General features: G+C 36.2%; 1 protein-coding gene across 5 annotated transcripts in view; it reads left to right on the top strand.

The window, feature by feature from the left end:
* Window positions 1-20,035, top strand: part of PPP6R3 (protein phosphatase 6 regulatory subunit 3) — a 65,343-nt gene that overhangs the window by 30,018 nt on the left and 15,290 nt on the right. For 3 of the 5 annotated variants that reach the window (XM_009275992.1, XM_009275991.2, XM_009275995.1), the window contains 12 exons: window positions 325-390; window positions 685-797; window positions 1,472-1,585; window positions 2,292-2,421; window positions 4,459-4,611; window positions 6,468-6,617; window positions 7,139-7,203; window positions 10,401-10,516; window positions 10,896-10,981; window positions 14,014-14,100; window positions 17,715-17,812; window positions 19,920-19,974. In XM_009275992.1, the coding sequence (XP_009274267.1) occupies window positions 325-390; window positions 685-797; window positions 1,472-1,585; window positions 2,292-2,421; window positions 4,459-4,611; window positions 6,468-6,617; window positions 7,139-7,203; window positions 10,401-10,516; window positions 10,896-10,981; window positions 14,014-14,100; window positions 17,715-17,812; window positions 19,920-19,974 (1,233 nt within the window). The remainder of the gene's footprint in view (window positions 1-324; window positions 391-684; window positions 798-1,471; window positions 1,586-2,291; window positions 2,422-4,458; window positions 4,612-6,467; window positions 6,618-7,138; window positions 7,204-10,400; window positions 10,517-10,895; window positions 10,982-14,013; window positions 14,101-17,714; window positions 17,813-19,919; window positions 19,975-20,035) is intronic. The other 2 variants (XM_009275994.2, XM_009275993.2) reach the window with 2 other exon arrangements.

Raw genomic sequence — 20,035 nt, 5'->3', positions numbered from 1 at the left:
TTTCCCTGGTGATTAATATCTAACTTAAAACTGCCAGATGCATTTTTAAAAATGTTTTGGACCTTACTGAACACTTTTTTGGCATCAGAAAGTTATTTTTAAAATTATACGTAAGGCTTTCTTCTTTACAGTTGCTCAGAAACATTGATTTTACTTTTTTACTTTTTTCCTTTTTTCTGAAGTATTGTTAGTCCTTGTTTAGAAATAGCGACAGCATGAGTCGTGGCAATTGTCAAACGACTTCTTTTAATTTCATTAATTTTAATTCATTTGATTCATTCACTTGTATAACATTGTTACTAACACCTACAAACACTTTTACAGTGGCTAAATGAGGAGAGAATTATCCAGCGGCTTGTGGAAATTGTACATCCGTCTCAAGATGAAGATGTAAGTATTAGTATGACACTCTTCTGGGTCTATCTGTTCAGCAAGTTGCTGTACAACATAGTATTAGAATTTTTTAGTTTTACTGTTTTCTGTTTGCTTTTTTCAGTAAGGTGATTTCATTTGAGGGGAGGGTGTGTGGGTTTTTTCTCCCCTTTGCCTCCCTTTGCCCCAGATGTTTTTTTTGGGTAGGAGAAACTCTTGTCCAAGTTGAAACTTTCACCTTTTTTATTTGAAGAATTACAGTCCAGCATGTTATTACTCTTACAGTGAAAAGCTATGTTTTTTCTGTTCCAGAGACATTCAAATGCATCACAGTCACTCTGTGAAATTATTCGTCTAAGCAGAGACCAGATGTTACAAGTACAGAACAGTACAGAACCAGATCCACTGCTTGCAAGTCTAGAGAAGTAAGTTGGCTTGCTGAATTTCTGATTTTATTTTCAGTTAATAAAAAACATAGTTTTTAACTTTTGACCTTGAAAACCTTTAGAAATGGCAAGCTCTGCTTTTCTTGGCTACTCATCATCTGTCTGTGTAATTTAAAATAACTCGGTGAGTAAGCAGAGCCCTCCTGGAGGACTTCCTTGAGGGGGGGCTGTCTCTGTTAAAGTATTTCCTGTGCTGCCAAAGTTAGTGGGATCAGACATGTGGAGGTCAGCTTGATATGTGCAGAGTAAACATGGGAGACTTTGTCTTTGATCTGTTATTTGTTTTAAGTTAATCTAAGTGTGTGTTTCTGCTGGAGGAGATTCTCCTGTATTCCCTTCTTCCTGGTTCTAGGTTTTTAGGTTTGTGTGGCTGTTACGACAAGCTGAATCAGGTTTTTGATCTGACTGAAAACTTACTTTTATAGTGTTGGTTGTCAGATCAAAAAACTAGATCAATGGAAGAAATAGGAAAATATAATTGGGGCAGCGCACGTGGGAGTGATTGTCCTAGTGGTACCTGCTAGCTTCAAATAGCTACTAGTTTGCTTTGTATTATCCCCTTATTAATTTTACATGGGCAAACAGTAGCTACTTCTGTTAACAGCTCTATCCTGAAGTAGTGTTATATCTGATGCTAATGCTTTTCTTTTCAGACAAGAAATCATAGAGCAGCTGCTGTCTAATATTTTTCATAAAGAAAAAAATGAATCTGCAATAGTCAGTGCAATCCAAATACTATTGACCTTACTTGAGACAAGACGACAGACGTAAGTGTTCTTATTTTGCTTAAATTATGCCTGCATAATTTAACTAAACTACTGTTAAGCAGTAGCAAGTGTCTTCCGTGTACTTATGACTGAACCATTTTTGTGGTCTGTAGCTGAAGAAGTAAAAGAGCAAACCAAGTGATTGCAGTTGGCATTACTACACTTTGACCAAATGACTGGTCTTTCAGCAGTTTTTTCTAAAGCTAGTTTAAGTGCCACTTGATAGATCAGACTAATTATATTTCATCAATTTGTTTCTGGATACAAGGAATAGAGTAATTATGTACAGTGCAGTGAGTGGGTTTTGACTTTTTAAAAAGTTATTTGGAATTTTATTACAACTTCACTTTGAGAAACCGCTGAACAGATCTCTGTGGTACATTCAACTTGTTTGTTGTTCAGGATAGATGAGTTGAAGTTCTTTATCTGCCTCAAAAGAGGAAATAGAACAGCTGCAGTGTTTAATCTCAAAACAATATTGGAGACTTCAAGCACAATAAACCTAAAAATACTAGGGCTAGTGTTTGGGAAAAATCTTGTTCAACCACTGCTTCACACTTAATTTGTATTTGTAACCTTATGTTTTTACTTGCCTCTTCATTCTTTTCACATGCCTTCAGAACTGTGACACTCAAAATCATACCTTAAAGATGTTTTACAACTAGTTTTGATATTAATTATCAGATTTTGCTTGTGTGTGGTTTAGATTTGAAGGCCATATAGAGATCTGTCCTCCAGGCATGAGCAATTCAACATATTCGGTCAACAAAAGTGTTCTAGAAGCCATAAAAGCACGACTTTCATCCTTCCATGAACTCCTGCTTGAGCCTCCAAAAGTAAGTGAAACCTTGCGTTATGAAATTAATTGAAATAAGACTGTCACTGTGTGACTGTATTTTAGGCAGGTTATACTAACAAACAAAACATAGTTTTACAACTTTCAGGCAAGTGCCCAGGCTCTTTACCAGTCTGTTGTGTGCTTTGCTGTTCATTATTGTTGTCCCTGAGCCAATGTGTTGTGCTAATTGATATGCTTTTCCAGCTTAAACTTTGTTTAATTGGCAGAATAACCTTGAAGCAATTACTACTTTCTGAGAGCAATGAAAAGAGATTTGCTATATATTAAGGTGCATCCTGTTTTCTGCTTGGAAATCCTATCTGGATAGGAAACATGGACTATGGATGCTTCAGTTGTTTGGAACTTTGGCATGGCCCACACGAGGCCTGCACAATTCCTCTAGACTTGCCCAGGACCCAAGTAGACCAGCTCCATGGCATGCACCCTGTACTCTAGGCATGTTAAATTCTTTGGGCTTTTAAACTGATTTCAGCAACTTATCTATGTCATGCTGTTGCGAAAGATAAATACAAGATGTATAAATAAGGGGTTTGCCTATGATTGATTGATTTATTTTTCCGCTCAAATTTTCACTGGCAGAATTTCAGCTGGAGCACTGCACCCTGAACTGGGTGCCATAGTCCATAAGAGAGAAGGACTTGTGGGCCAAAGTGAAAATAAAGACCAGAGTTGTATAAAAATATTAGATGGGGTGTCAAGGTAGTGTTAAAGTTTATTTTAGCCTGGAGAAGATGAGACCTCAAGATTTCCAAATGCAGAAGAGGTAATAAAATGCAAAGAAACTGTCTTATCTTTATTGCAACAACATGGCAAGATACAGGTCTCTATTACAGTAAAAGCAGGGTCACATAAGATACTTGAGTATTTTTTGATGGTTGGACATACTTAGCATTTGAATAAGTCATCTAGTGAAGTTACTGAATCTGTTGCTCATTTTGAGCACTAGTTAAATGAGCATCCTTAGTTTTTTGCCTTATGTAAGGAATGGACTAAATGAAACATTCAAGGTCAGGTTGGACGGGGCTCTGAGCAACCTGATCTAGTTGAAGATGTCCCTGCCCATGGCAGGGGGGTTGGACTAGATGACCCTTAGAGGTCCCTTCGAACCCGAACTATTCTATGATTCTATGAACTAGCAGGATGTCAGTCATCTTTTTTCTGATGCAAGGGTGGCGCTGGTCAGGCAAAAATGACATCCAGTGTTACAGAAGGCAGCAGTGGTCTCCTTGTCAAAATGTGTTTGTGCCTTAAGATAGGAAGACATTTTCTTTATGAATTCCCCTGCTCATTGCATATTTGCTACTAGATTTTTATCTCTTATGGTAGCCAATACCAGATTTTTCTTACTGGCACTTAGTTATGTGAGAACAGTTCTGGTTTGTTAACCAGGTAAAATTTCAATGTAAGAATCATGAAGCTTATGATTGTAATACAAGGACCCATTAGAGCATGGAGAGAGATTCTTGCTGTGTTGGAAGTAACTCCTTCAAAGACTACAGATGGAGTGTGTTTTGTGTATAACATTAGAATAAGACACCAGAGAAGCTTGTTGCTTAATGAAATTGTTTTCAAGTATATGAAGTTAGGGTTGTTGAGGCATTATAATACATTTAGAGACTGTCCACCTAGCTGTCTTGTGTATATTGTAGGAATGTAGACTATAGCTATACATGGATTGACCAGTGAGAAGTGTTTCCTAGGAAGTATGTCCTAATTCCTTTCAAGGTTGGATAGAATGCCTCTGCTTTGAGATTCTGTCTGTAGTTAACAATCAATTTTTACAACGTCATTGGTTTCATGTGGCTGTTCTTAGTGCTTCCTGTCTATGGAGTTAAAATAAGCTCTAGTGTTCAGAACTAAAAATTGGTTTTTTGCAGGGTGAAGGTAAGACTGTTGCTCAATGACTGATTGTATATATTTTTAAGCACTACTCTGTCATTGTGCATAGTAATGATGAGCTCTTTTTTTAAAGATATTTTAATGGGTTTTACATATGTACCTTTTTCTTTTTCAGAAAAGTGTTATGAAGACAACCTGGGGTGTATTGGATCCACCTGTGGGAAACACACGTTTAAATGTGATTAGATTAATATCTAGCCTTTTACAGACAAATACAAGCAGTGTGAATCAGGAGCTTATAGAGCTTAACAGCATAGGAGTAATACTGGTAAGAACTTTATGCTGCCTTCTTTATTTTTATTGATTGGTATTAAGATCTTGTCTGTTTTTGCTGTCACTGCAGATAATTTGTAGTATATTTTCCAACCTAACTTTTCAGCCTGTTTGTGTTGTGGCTTATACTGCACTAAGAACTCTTAATATTGGATTTTACTGTTAAATTCTTCTGTCTGAAGTCAGCATTTTCCTCTGATCACTTGAATGGTTCTTATTCTCTACACCTTCATAAATATATGAAGTGGTTTTCTTAACAAGCTTATTTGTTTTCTTGGTAGCTCATGTGCCTTCAAACCTCTGAAAGCAAGATGTTGCACAACAAACTTTCAGTCAATTAACTCACTGCTTTTTGCGAATGTGCAATGTGTACTTTTGGTACTTCCTACCTCATAATTCCAACTATAGCAGGACATATTCTTTGTGTTTAGGTTGACCAAAAAATTCAAATGTTGGTATCAGTTAGTAACTAGCAAAACATGCTAGAACTTATAGTACAGTTTCTGAATACAGTATGTGAACTTCTGCTTCTAAGCAGGCAGTTGCAAATTTAAGTGTAAATATTTTCTCTGCCTCAAATTGTTTTAGTCTAAAATCCCTTTTTCCTTCAATTAATACATACAACTATGGTTGTAATGTCTTAATCTCAATTTCTCTGCGCAGTTTGGGTTTGCAGACAGGTGCTAACTTGTATACAAATAGCTAACTTCACCGTAACTGAAGTTTTTCTTAGATGTGTTGTCTAAGGGAATGTACATGCTACGAACACTTGCATGTTCTTATAAGTAGATTATTTTGTAAACTAAATTCAGTGAGGTTTGAACATGCTTTTCTGTTGCAGGTTTTACATAAGGAAAAAAAGTAATTATAGCCATATAAACATCTTGGTGCTTCATGCTGTTTGCTGAAACAGCACATGCTTTACTGTGTAGACTTGACTGTTAGGAAAAGTAATTGTCTAGTTCCAATAGCATATCTTTATGGGAGGATGTCATTAGTTTAAGAGGACTGAAGGAAAATCTGAGATCTTCAGCTGTATTTTGAATGAGACTTAAATCGTTTAACACTGTTCCAATCACTGCACGTATTTCCATAACTAATTTCATTTTACCAGTGACAGCAGTCATTTCAGCTTTGCAGTAAGAAGTAGTCTAAAATAACTGGACATAAAGCTTTAAAAAGTCTTTCCTATGTTTAAGAGGAAAAATGCGGAGAACCAGGAACATGACTAAATGAACACTTTATTGTATATCTACCTCAGTATTTGTCTGTCTTGCGTAAGGCATTTAATAATCTTAAACTGCATCTAGATTATTTCAGGTAGCCTTCTGTAATAGAAGAATAAAATTAGTAGATTACAGGTCCAAAACAGGTAGATATGATTTTGTAAGGAATCTCACTGAAGTGAGGAGCACATTATAAACAGTATTGTAGATGCGAGAAGGTTAAGTGAACTCAAAGAGAAATCTGTCAAGGGCTACTAAGGTCGTAAATAACACTTCTGACTCTGGGACTCTCTGGGCTGCAGCTAGCAGAAAGAATGTAAGTGGGGAGTGTCATTCCTCCCTGTCTTTGTTCTCTGAATGCGCATTATTGGTTACCCCTGGGATAAATCCAGTTACAGTTGAATTTTTGTTCTGATCCAGTATGATAGTCCTTGTGTTCAGATAATAGCAAGCATAAGAATTAACTTTTTTGTAGGTCACATTCTCTTGCACAATAATACTTACTGTAAAACTTAAAGTATTTGTTCCAGTGTAGTCATTCAAATGACTTGCTGGGGTGAGACTATTCGTTATGTTTAATGAAAAGACCTTGGTTTGTGTAAACTTTGTTGAATTTGTTTTTCAGGACATGTTCTTTAAGTATACGTGGAATAACTTTTTGCATACTCAAGTAGAAATCTGTATTGCATTGATTCTTGCAAGTCCTCTTGAAAGCACAGAAAATGGCACAATTACAGATCAGGATTCCACTGGGGACAATCTCTTACTGAAACATGTAAGTTGTGGTTTTTTGATAATCTCTTGAATTTTCCTGTCTCCAGGCTATCGTAGCAGTTACTCTTACATAAGTACCCCAATTTTGCTTTATGTATAGAATGAACAGGAATATTTTTCTGTTTTTTCTTAAAATGTCAGTTCAGGGTGTTAAACCTGAAAGTGCCATAGAGTAGATTTTTGCTGCCCCAAAGTGACCATGTGTGCAGAGCTGCAAGTATTTATTTTCCTTGAAGGAGAAGTTCCTCTTACTTTTAAGAATTAAAATTGCTGTTTCAATAGCTTTATGCTACTACAACTCAGCAGCTATAAGGAGAAGTAGAATTAATGTAGGTTTAGCTTTTAGGTTTGTGGTTGGGATCTGACTGCTGTTTCTGAACTTTAAACCCTTTAATGAAAGTATTTATCCTGAACATGAAATTAGTTGTCTTTGTAAGACTTTAGTAGTTGTTAAAATCAACTGTGAAATGCATAATAGTGTTCCACCTTACTGTTACTAAGCATATTTTGCTTTTTTGATAGCTCTTCCTTAAGTGCCAATTAATAGAACGAATACTTGAAGCATGGGAGATGAATGAGAAGAAACAGTGAGTAACTAGTTTTCTCATTCACTGCAATTGTCTATGTAAGACTTGAATTGTGAAATGAATGTATGACCAATTCATAACTGATCTGGCCAGTTCTAAAAACACTTGTATGTTAATATTTGGATTAAAGGTTTCTTTCATACTACTTCTTGGTAGCATTCTAATGCTTTTTCCCATGACCATTTGAGAATACAATAGTTTGTCATTCTTGCCATGTATAAGATACTACTATGATCTTTAAAGTCTACCCATCTTCAAGTACAGAAACATACCTCTTGTGGTTTAACCCCAGCTGGCAACTAAGCACCACACAGCCACTCACTCACTCCCCCTCAGTGGGATGGGGTAGAGAATTGGAAGAGTAAAAATGAGAAAACTCATGGGTTGAGATAAAGATAGTTTAATAGGTAAAGCAAAAGTCGTGCATGCAAGGAAAGCAAAACAAGGTATTCATTCACTGCTTCCCATCGGCAGGCAGGTGTTCAGCCATCTCCAGGAAAATAGGGTTCCATCATGTGTGGCGGTTACTTGGGAAAACAAACACTATAACCGTGAATGTCCCTCCCTTCCTCCTTCTTCCCCCAGCTTTATATGCTGAGCATGACATCATATGGTATGGGATATCCCTTTGGTCAGTTGAGGTCAGCTGTGTCCCCTCCCAGCTTTTTGTGCACCCACACAGCCTATTCGCTGGTGGGGTGGTGTGAGACATGGAAAAGGCCTTGACTCTGTGTAAGCACTGCTTAGCAGTAACTAAAACATCTCTGTATTATCAACACTGTTTTTAGCACAAATCCAAAACATAACCCCATACTAGCTACTATGAAGAAAATTAACTTTATCCCAGCCAAAAGCAGCACAATACTGTAAGTTTTGAGAAGACAGGAAATAATTTTCTCCAGTAAGCAATTGAAAATTATTTATAAACACATCAAAGCATATTACATATTGGGGAGCAACAGACTCCTAAGTAGTAAAAGCCAAGTCCTCAGCAATGGATTACCTTCTAAAAGTACGTGTTTGTGAAAGGATGGAAGTTTCAAGTAGCTGATGCTGTCTGAAACTGTATTCATAGCAGGAGGAAAAAAAAGGTCAGTCTTCACCTGAGGTGGTAAAACAGCTCTCTGAAGGCTCATAAGTTTGGTTCAGGAGATACTGTACAGTAAATGTTAGCTCTAACTAATACTGAATTAGCTGACTGGGATAGTGTTGCTGGTTTGCTGGTGTATTATTTGAGACAGTTCTACTCCCCAAAATATTCCTGTTCCTATTTGATGTGAATCAGATAGTAAATATATGGCTAATGTAACTGACCTGAAAATAAGGATGTTGAAGTAGGTGAAGAGGGTGGTACAAAGAAAGGGAATGTGACTTAATTTAACTGTAGAAAACATGCTCTCCTAAATGTCTTCTATTTTATATTGTATTCTTCTGAGGTTATAGAGAACTACCAACTTTATCAGCAATTAGACTCTCATAGGAGAGAAGTATGGCAAGTTATTTCCATAGATCCAACCTAAAACTATTCTTAGGTTGGATAAGAATGTTCTTGATCCAGTGCTTACCATATGGATGAATTAATTAAATATTTAGTCTCATGTTTGCAAATACTAATGTGGAAAACATTATTGTAAACCTCAGATTGTGCTTTTGTCTGGAAAGAACTGATTTTTATTTGTGAGAAACGAGCAGACTGCTGTAAGTAATTCACCCCTTTATCCAATTTTGTACAGGTATGACTCCAAATATAAAAGATAAGTCTTTAAGATAATCTAAAGGTACTTTTAGCTTAGCTGCTTCAGGAAATGGATTTTTTTTTTATGCTTCTGTATTCTGTCACTTAATGTTATTTCGAGCAGCTCTAGAAGCTTGAGGCTGACCGCTGTCTGCTGGTAAAAATCTGACATAGTAAAAAGCTGTTTGATTCACTGGGATTAATAAGCATTTGCTAAACAATTGTATTCTAGACTTCTTGGCTAGGCAATGACAAGTCAGTCCGCTTTGTCAAATACAAGCGCTCTTTATAGCATATCCTGTATTAGAAATGATAACCTTTGCCATCATCACATGTTGCTTGTTTTGAATGTAGTTGTAACCTAAGCAGTTGAGGAAATAAGACAGGAATCTCTCTCTCAAGTTGTTCCTGTAAACAATGTGATACTGTTTCATTCATGACATCTTGCATTGACATAACATAATTTCAGTTACTTCATGTGTTAGATGATGATGGTGGAAAATCAAGTAATGTGATTTGTGTTTGCATAACATAAGCTACTTCCTGAACTGTCACTTTACAAAGATTTCAGTCAAGTTTATGGGAGGTTTGTCTAGCCAATTGAGTGGGTCTGTCTTGATTTTTTTTTTTCTTTTTCATTTAAAAAGTGCAAAACCTTAAAGCTGACACAGCAAATGTCTGGTTAGCTTGCAGCTAAATTCTAGAAATTCAGCCCAGGTTGGAGCTCTCACTTTAGCTCTTTGGTCAGATCTGGAACAGTTCCAGCTGATCATAGCTATTCAGAGCACTACTCTAAAAAATGGTAATTCCTGTTTCTACAAAGCAGTTCTGTCACATAAAAAATATTCAAACCGCATTGTAACTGTACCTTTGGTATGCACTTAAATGTCATTCCTAAACTTCAGGAAAGCAATGATCCTAACTTAAATTTCAGTTGGTCATACCATTCCAGCTCTATGCTAAATGTAATGTTAAGAAATTCTGCAATACTAGACCACACTTAAAATTTAAGAATTTTTTCTCTTTTGGTCATGGACTCAAAGCTCTGAGAGAATGTTTGGTGTATTGGGGTATTGAAAAATACTCTCAGCAACAGAAATGTCCTAAAAACTGTGGATCTGTTAATTTTGTCTTTATCTTGATAATGCTGTACACTTTTCTTTCTACACACACACAGAGGTGAAAGCAGAAATAATCTGTTCAGATACTCTGCACTTCCTTCTTGGTAGTTTACATGCTTGTTAAGTCTTCTAAACTGGCTCAGTGTAGTCAAACCAGTTGGTACCTTAAATTCTTGAGTATTTTTGTGAACCTTTGGTTTTACGATGCAGCTCTTCTGCTTAATAACCCCTATGCTATTTGTCTTGTTGAACTTCTTGACTCTGGTAGAGTGTTTTATAACTAAACATAGTAGCGCAGTTGCTGTGAGCATGGGCAGTTGAATTCCTTTTGTCTCTTGCAGGGCTGAAGGAGGAAGACGGCATGGCTATATGGGTCATCTGACAAGGATAGCAAACTGTATTGTGCATAGTACAGATAAGGGGCCAAACAGTACACTAGTCCAACAGCTCATTAAAGGTAATGTTAATGGTCTTAAGTTTGTCTTTGTGGCTTTTATTATCAAATTGAGGAAATAAACTTAAATTAAAAGGCAGCTATTGGATAAAAGAAGAAAATATTATTTCTGACCCATTCAATTTAAAACCAGCCATCCTTGAACATACGCTTAAGTCTTTTTTTCAAACAGTATCAAAGCTCCCTGAAATAAATGCAAAGAGGTGCTGACCTGCTTAATTTGGACTTTTTTGCTAGGTGGAGTAATCTTTATGGATTTAGGAGGATGTATATGTTCTTTGCAGTATTTCTGGTAGAGCAGAAGAGAACAATTAAAAACTAAGTGATGCTCCATTGTCAGTAGTATCAAATTGTTTTTTTTTTTTCCTGTTTCCTATGCTAGAGCTTCCAGAGGAGGTCAGGGAGCGATGGGAGACATTCTGCACAAGCTCTTTAGGAGAAACTAACAAGAGGAATACAGTGGACCTGGTAAGTAGTGGTGGCTAAGGTATCAAAATTGCTGCTGTTTAATTGGGTCCCAGTTGCTTTTTGTCAGCAGCACAACCAGTCTTCCCAACCACCATGTACTTGTGTCAACAAGTACATCTAGTTGCTGAGCTATGGAACTGATAAGTCTTTACTTTTCAACTAAAGCTATATCATTAATATTTTGTATGGGAATCTTGCAGTAGCTCAGTTTGTATAGCTCATCCCAGACAATCACCAGGAAGGGAGATTTCTTTACAGCTTCAAGTTAGTGTCCTTGAAAGCTCCTGTCTGCTTGAAGAGTACAAACTAAAACTGCAGGAGCTGGTGTTAATTGCTTTATCTACAGTATGTAAATAAACCTATGTAAGTTTAATGGGAAAATGCTACCTGCATCCCACTGCATGTGTTACTGACCTTGCTTAAGTCGAGTAACTTTGTGTACTTTTGTTGTGCACCTGTCATTTCTTCTGCACACAGCAGTAGTGATTACACTTTTAGAAAAAAGCTAAACTTAAGTAGGAGTATGAAGAGGTTTTGTGCAATCATGTTAAACGTACAGTTTAAGAGTAATCACCTGGAGACTTTAATAAGCAGAGGCTGTTTCCAATGTCAACAGACCAATTAATGAATTTTAATATATCTCAGTTTCCCCAAAAACACTTTACAGACTTTACAGGAAGTTTATTTCTGTTTTTCCACTGCTAATTGTCCTTCTGGTAGAAGGTAGGCAGTACTTCACTAAGCTTACCTATTTAGACTTACCTAGCTGAAGATTAAACAAATGTGGAGTAATTGCTCATCTTCCCTATAAACAAGGTGCATTAATGATGCTGGTACAGTGAAGAATGCTATACAATTTGTAATAATAGTTTTGTACAAGAGACTTTGTGTAACTTCAGGTGTGTCTCTGTGGCATCCTTCCAATATTAGTCATGATATTGAATGTTCATGAAGTATACTTAAAGACTAGGTGAGGAGAATATACCTCCCCTAAGCCTAAAAATAACAGTCTACAAGACAAATTGTTCATGGTTGCCTTAAAAATCACCATGTAGTTCCTTTCTCTTAAGGAAAATCCTTCTCAATATTACCAGGAAATGAGGCAAAAAATGCCACACATCAGAATGAATTATTTGCGAAAAGTGCCTGTGCTGTGTGTTAGAAAGCGACTGGTCTGAACAGTGAGGAGCTTTCTTAAATAAAGAATTAATTGCTGGAATTTGCAGTGGTAATTCTCACTCCCTTCTCTGGCATAATTTTGCCATTTATTTATTAGGGTGGAGTAATGCTAGTTTCTTCTTTCAGGTTTATGCTTTAACTATAGCAGCTGTCAGAAAACAAGAGAAGTAACTCATGTATCTTAGGCCTTATGTCCTATTGGTTCCCAAAGGGAGAGTTTGGGAGAGAAGACGCTATGTCTAGCTAAGAGTTCTGAGCTTGTTTCTGTTACAGCAGTAAGGGCAGGATTTCTACTGGGGATTAACTCATTCATTAGTAGTAACTAAAACTAAATAAACAACTTCTTACTTGCTTTTGGGTGTCTTTTCCCCCAACAAGTTGCAGTTGTAGAAGGAGTAGGTATATTAACTTTTGTCCTCTCAGAATGTGCCCACATGAGGGGGGCAGTATGTAGTGCATGTCAGGTTGTGGTATGGAATGCCATATAATTACCTTGAAGGGTGCAGACTTTGCAAGAATATTTTCATAAATATACACTGAGCACTAACCTTCAATGGACTTGGTCTGTCACTTGATATAACAGTTCTTCTCCAGGCACAACAAGCCCAGAGGTCATTTGGTGCATTACTATTCTTCCCACTTATTGACAATTTTAGTGTTGATAGGTCATGTTTCCTTCAGAAATTCACTAACTTGAAGTCAGGGTACTTCTAGTATGCAAATTGAAGTACAGGGCTGAATGATGGATGTGCAAGAATAAAGCACTCCCAATTTTTTTTTTAAGTAAGTGTTACACTAACAGAGGAAAAAGCACAATATACTTCAGGTAACAACTTCCTTCATTTAGTTCTTGCACATGTGCCCTGACTGTAGCATTGTCCTGTGATATTTGTGGGAGTATAGAAAGGTGTCTGTCTTGTATGAAACCTTGTATGTGTTTCAGTATTCCTCTTGTATAGAATTGTATTTTCTTCAAAAAATAAAAAGAATCCATGAACCACCTGACTTCACTTGAGAATCTGTAACATGGAGTTCTAGGGGTGTGTAGAATAATGCAATATATTATAGTGCAGTATAAATTTTGTCATCTGTAGATTTGCTTTATACTAGTGATCCTTCATAGAGTATGTCTTAAGGGTCAGCTGTCGCTACTGTTACTTTAGCTAATTGCTGTCCCAGCTAAAATTACTTTTGGAGTGCTGTTCTGATTGAAGATGAGTACTTCCAAGAATATGTTGCTTAGATAGCAGTGTCACTGAACAAACTATTCCCACTAGTTCTATGTCAGATCATCAAAAAAAAATCTTCTTTCAAGGGTCGTGTTTAAAACAGCAGCTGCTGTGGCAACAACTCCATGTTTGTTTCTGCAAGTACACATTGGTTACAAATTTCTGAAGTTTAATTCTTTTGTCTTTCTGTAAATACTGTAGGTACCTAAGACAGTTTTGCTTTAATTTTTATATATTATATATAGGAAAGGAGGAGGATCTCTATATAATCTAGTATTTTGGTGACTACTAATTCACTTGCTGTTCAATATATTTCATGCAGTATAAAGACAAGATGCAAGTTTTGTCTTATTTTTAGATAACTGTCAGCTGTAGGCTTTTTCTATGTTAATAGTCATTCTGAAGTAGTCAAAAGCTTTGGCTTTTTTGGGGTATCTAATACTCATGTATGTGTTAGCACTATTGCAATATTTCAGGGACTGATTATGTGGTATAGCAGTTAGGGAAAACTTAAAACTAATTCAGTTTCTTATCTTGATATGAAACTGAAGATTCAGCCAGATAGTGTGAGTATACTTGAGTGGCTGTCATATACTATGCAAATGACTGAATTCCTTTTTATAGGTTACTACCTGCCACATTCATTCTTCCAGTGATGATGAAATTGACTTTAAAGAAACTGGCTTCTCACAGGATTCTTCTTTGCAGCAGGTGAGTTGAATTCTTTTAACAGCCTAAGTTTCTCTTTCTGTAAAAATAAGAAATTTTAAAAAAGCAGTAGAACTTGTTTCTATCACTGTTTTATTAAACCCAGAGGTATGGTTTTTAACACAAGTCATGATATGGTGTGCTTTCCAGTTTTTAGTCTTTGGTCATGCTGTGTATGCAAATATCTACTCATTATGCCTAAGAACACATTTTATATGCCAGCTGTCTGGCTGAGTTGAACACAGTTTCTATGTTAACTTCAGTCCTTACTAGATGCAGAAGTTTGAAATGGTGGCTTCTAATTGTGTTCTCTGGCAAGTGTGAATTGCTATGAAAGCAAATACGGGTTTCTCTTTGGTTTTACTAATAGATTTTTTTTTAAATGTTGACCCTTGTTTTGATGAGTAAACAAGGAGGATTGGCTATTTGTTGTTACATGCTTTTAATTTTTGGCAAAATGTCAAACTCTCAGCTGTCACAATAATATAAATGAAGAGCTATGCTCTTGTGACGGGTTGTATCTAGCAGCTCGAATGTTTTTAACTTTATAGACCCTTGATACCTGGCAAGCCTACATAGCCAAATCTTCCTGAACTAAATTTCCAATGAACTTGATCACCTATTTTTAAATTCAGTATATGCTTTTGACAAGTCATAGGTGAGTGTTTCAAAGATAATTATTTATCATTTGGTTTAATAAAAAAAATAATTTGAGAATGCCTAGGGAGTTTTCAGATCAACCAGACTGAAAGCTTAAGTCAAAGCTATGCTCACCTTGAAGTTTTAATGCTTTCATAGCTGACTAATGATAATGATACAGTGTTTAATATGGTTACAATATTAGAGTATTTTTGCGATGAGTGATTATGGAGAACATTGGTGCCATTTTGATGAAGAATGACAGCATTTCTGTAATAGTACTGTCCTATGTGCAATATGCATCTCTTTCAGTTCTTCCACTGGTGGTGAAAAAGTGGGAGCCATGTGGCACAAGACTGCCAATAGATCCCTTATACAGAACATGTTACTTATCTGGGTTATTAACCAAAACCTTTCAGCTCACACTAACAGATATGTAGTAGCTACCTAGTCTAAGACTGGCTTCGGTACTTTATGCATCTTCTATAGTTTTTATAAATACTTGCTTATCTGAGTTTGAATTGTGGGTGGTGGCTCAAGTTTTAAGAATCTGATGCATTTTTATCTGATTCAGTGATTTTGTGCATGTAAGGTGCACCTGAATACAAACTTGATAAGTTGGGCGCTATCTGTAGCAGCTCTGGTGAGAAAGTAAGATCTTCAAATATCTCTGCGCTTTTCATGCATCCCCTTAGTGACCTGCTGTGCCTAGGCAATCCCAGCAGTTCCAGGTAGTTAATCTGGAGAAATGCAGATGGTCCAGTGCTGTTTCTTTCAAGTTTGTCACCATTTTCTTTTTTTTTTTTCTAAGCTAGTGAAATATACTTTCTAAAGTGGTCTTGTGAGGAAAGATACTGAGATACTAGACAAGATAAATCACTGATGGGAAATGCATTGAAATTACTTAAAGCATTCTCCAGCTGCACAAATCCATTCATAATGGTGTCTGGCTTCGGCTAGAATACCCTATACTAGACCAATAGTTAAAGGAAGAAACAGGAGGTAAACTTCCAAAATTCAAGTGGACCCATTAAGAATTGGATAAGGGAGGAAAATACTAAGGAACCTATTCATATTTGGTTTATTTTTGTCAAATTTAACTTCTGCCTGTGCAGAATTACATTTGCTATGACTACTTCTTTCTTCTGGCATCCAAATCTAGTTCGATACTGTTTTCGTCTAATGAAGAGCCTTTGTTCCAGAAGGGAAGGTTTCTTTTTTTTCCTCCCCCTTTTTCTCAGAAATGCTTTTTATGTAAGTTTCTGAAAAACACTTCAAAACTGACATCTTTGAAAAAGTGTTCCGTCACCTAGTTCTGGATTGTAAGTCTTCTTGTGCCAGCAGTATTTAATGTGCTGTCTTGCTGTGGCTCTGGAAACTTTTCCTCCAGGAAAGCATTGTTGTTCTGTTCTCCACCAGCTTAGTACCACTTTTTGTCTCTCTTGAGCATACTGAAAATATATTGGAGAACGGGATAGAACTCTCTAGGGTCTGAGATACGCTAGCAGTTTATAACTGCATTTTATATACTTGTAGACGATTTTGATGTTGTGACGAGATTTCACACTAGTTTCATAACTAGCTGATGTCATAAACCTCGTGTCTTAATTTTCTGTTTATCCTGGTGAGTGGTGTTCTTAATGATTGCACTTTTGTAAAACAGAACAAGTCTAACTACTTTTTTTTTTTTTTCTTCCCATGGAGGTAATTCACTAATGTCTTTCAGTCACATGTACTTTTTAATATCTGTAATAGTGAAAATACTTTACAGGAAAGGAGAGCTCAGTAACCAGTGTAAAGCAGAGTAATTATTTTATAGGGAGGCCAGTCAGTAATTGATTGTCTACCTGTGTAATGTTGATATACTAATTGTGTTAATATCAAATCCTGAAGTTTTTCTGAATTAACTATCAGATTTTAAAATTTAGAGTCAAAATGTAAGAGTTCTTGCTTTGGCCTGGCTTAGCATAGTGACCCTACCAGCCATGATGGTTTTTCAGACCCACTCCCAGCCCTGATGTGGTGTCTTGCTGTATACCTCATCCTTCTATATCTCTATTCTTTTTCCTCCAGTTTTCATAACGCCTTAATTCAAACTTGCTTTTTTTTAACATTCTCTTGTTTTCTTTCCATATTCACTTTTTTCAGCTTTACCACCTTCTTCAAAGGTTTTGTCTGTATACTGTCTCCCTTTAGCTACCTGGGCAAGAAACCAAGAGTTGATGTGACAGCTGTATTTCCTAGAATATTTTAGCATTGGCTGACTTTACACATGCAAATAACACTATTAAAAGTCCCTAGAGAATGTGTGATAATTTAATTATAGTCCTGGGAAATAAGAGACAAAAACTATTGTTATGGATAGGAGAAAATGCCCATGTGTACCTTAATGTGTATATACCTATCTGCTGGCAGTTGACACTGGCACCTTTATTTATTTAAATAAAAAAAAAATCACTGTGACACTGCATTGAGACGTAAAATGTTCAGTAGTTTCCTTCTTCTAGATGTTGAATAGATGCTGCTGGTATGTGTGCCTGAGACTGATATTTCTAGTGATAACTACATGATAAATATGCAACTGTGCTTTAGTATCTATGTATAATGTACTCTTCTGGTTCTTACCATTTATAACTTCATGTTATTTTGAACAAAGACAGCTTTTTCTTTTATCTAGTATACTGTGTAGTTTCACTGTTTCTTTGGGGTGCATTTGGAAAGGTGCTGATTAACACGTGGTTAAATTAGAGGTTTAACTTTCTAACTGAGAGCTGCTATTAGACTGGCTTTCAAGTCAGTAAATGTAAGTAGGTGTGTAGTCAGTGTTACCATTTAAAATTCAAAGGTTAAGACAAATCCTTTTCCTGTCCTTTATGTTTGGATTAGAGAGACTTATTTCTTTGGAGCAAAATGGGCAAATAGGATTTAGAGTATTATTAGAATCATTATATCACTGTCGTTGGTCCTGGGGTTGCCAGGCCTTTTCTGATTATCAGATGCAACAAATGACGTCCAATTTTATTGACCAGTTTGGCTTCAACGATGAGAAGTTTGCTGATCAAGATGACATCGGCAAGTGAGTATAACATTATACTGGCTTTGACTATAGTCTTGGGAGTTTCCTTTCTTTTTGTGTATTTGGCTGTGTTTTTGCTGATGATAAATACAAGCCTTTGCTGATGTGAGGCAGTTGCCAATCAGTCCTGTCTTTTTGTACCATCTGTGTGCATTGATAGAAGCCTCCCTGAACAGTTTACAGAGGAAAGCAACAGCTTATCTTCCATTTCTAATGTCCTGGTTGTGCCAATATGAGAACACATTGCTTGTGAATAAATAACTAAATTATAACTCTGCTTTTGAAAGCTATGTCTGTCCAATGACATGGCATTGTTGGGGGCACTTTCTCTGTGCCTCAAAGTGATTTTTTTTTTTTTTTTTTCCCCTGCTGAATCTTATGTATCAGACCAGATGAATAGCTCTACTTTTAAGTTTTCCTGAAAAAGATGACAGGAACAACATGTCTGTGAGTGTACTTTTCTGTAGGGGACAGTAAGGAAGGGCATTGTAAATCTACCTTTGTTTTCAAGGTCAAGGCAGTTAAGACTTGTTTTTACAAATAGGGTAAGTGATGAGAATATGAGAATAATCTTGGTTAGGTAAAAAAAAAAAAACAAACCCACAGCAAAAACACCCCACACAAAAACTGATCTCTTTCTTCAGTTCTAAGTAAACTGATGCCATAATGGGAAAGGGAAAGAATGGGGGTTCTTCCTGAAAACAGAGTTGATCTTGATTTTTGTAAGAATTCATGGCTTGGGATGCAAGAACATGCAGATAAGAGTAAAAAGCATTATTTGAAGATGATTTCTGGAAGAGTAAAATAAAATAGAATGTCTCGGTGCTCTTCTGTAAGACGTTTAGTAAATGATGGTTGACTGAAGCTTGCATGTGCCATCTAAGCATTACTGCCTTTTTTACACCACATAATCTGCCGAGATTATAGATTAAGATATGATGGGAGAGGAAGCAACTCAGGATACTCTAACTTTGTTAGAAGCAAGTGGATTTTGGCAAGGATAGGAGTTGGAATTCCTTTAAGATCATGCCTTTAGTAGTGTATAGTTTTGGTGGAAAGAAGATAACTACTTGTGTAAGCAGATCTCTTGAGATTTGTGATAGGTATACTGATGATGTACTCATGAGTTGAATTAAGATGTAGATAAAGTTACTTTAAAGTTATGTCTTTTGTGCAAGAATCAATTACAGCTTAAATTACCTGCTTACTGTTGTACAGTAATTCAGATGGTAACTTACACAGTAATTCAGTCACACTTAAAACTTATGTTCCTTTAGACCACTTACCTTGTTCCCTACTTTGTAATGCAATGAGGATTAGAGGAAGAGTAGTATGTGCTGTGCTGAATGCACTGCTATATGTGGCTAGAGAAAGAGTATATTAACTCTTCTGAAAGTCTGGTAGTATTTCCCATCTTTTCCTCCTCTGTTTCTTTTGTCTTCCCCTAGAGATTTAGTTTGCCTAATGCTATTTTAGTCTGACATGTTTGTAATTACTTTAGTGAAACTGCTCAATAGTTTTAATATGTGAAGATGTGTAAAACCTAATATTTAGTGTTCAGTTTGGAAAAAAACTTAAGTGATTGGTTTAAAAAAAAAAGATTCATTTTTTCTTTAGGAAACAGAAGTTGATACTACATTTTTCACTTTCTCTCTTCCTGTTGAGAAGGTCCTTCTGTAGAGTGGTGAAATCAGTTAGAAGGTATAAGAACTGCTAATGCAGATCTTTGCAGGATTTTGAGCTGTATCATGGTAGACCATTAGGCATTCTTTAGGCCTACTTTTTTTCCAATACATGACAGTACAGTATTTGAGACTTGTGTATATCATTTCAGTTATGCTTGCTTAGGCTTGTTGCATCTTCACAGCGGACTACAGGGTAGAGATGACATTGTTTTGTATTTTTGTTTAAAATATTTCACAGTTAGAAAAATCACATGAATGTCAGGCCTCTTTAATGTGGAATTTGACTTTTATGTTTGAAACTACGTTGTCTTTAATCTTGCATTTTTAGATTATTGGAAAATGAGAAACCTAAGAGAAATGAAATGTCTTCATGTCATAATACAACATCTTGTTTTATTGCATACATCTGCTTTTTTTTGTAGTGTTTCTTTTGATCGGGTCTCAGACATCAACTTTACCCTCAATACGAATGAAAGTGTAAGTATGTTTTCCTGTACTGTCAGAAAAATTACTGTCTTTTAAACTTCAGTGTGACCTC

Source organism: Aptenodytes forsteri, unplaced genomic scaffold, assembly GCF_000699145.1.
Source record: "Aptenodytes forsteri isolate BGI_AS27 unplaced genomic scaffold, ASM69914v1 Scaffold17, whole genome shotgun sequence".
Classification (NCBI taxonomy): Eukaryota; Metazoa; Chordata; class Aves; order Sphenisciformes; family Spheniscidae; genus Aptenodytes; species Aptenodytes forsteri.
The sequence above is the reverse complement of the archived record's forward strand: the minus strand, read 5'-3'. Positions and strand labels throughout refer to the sequence as shown.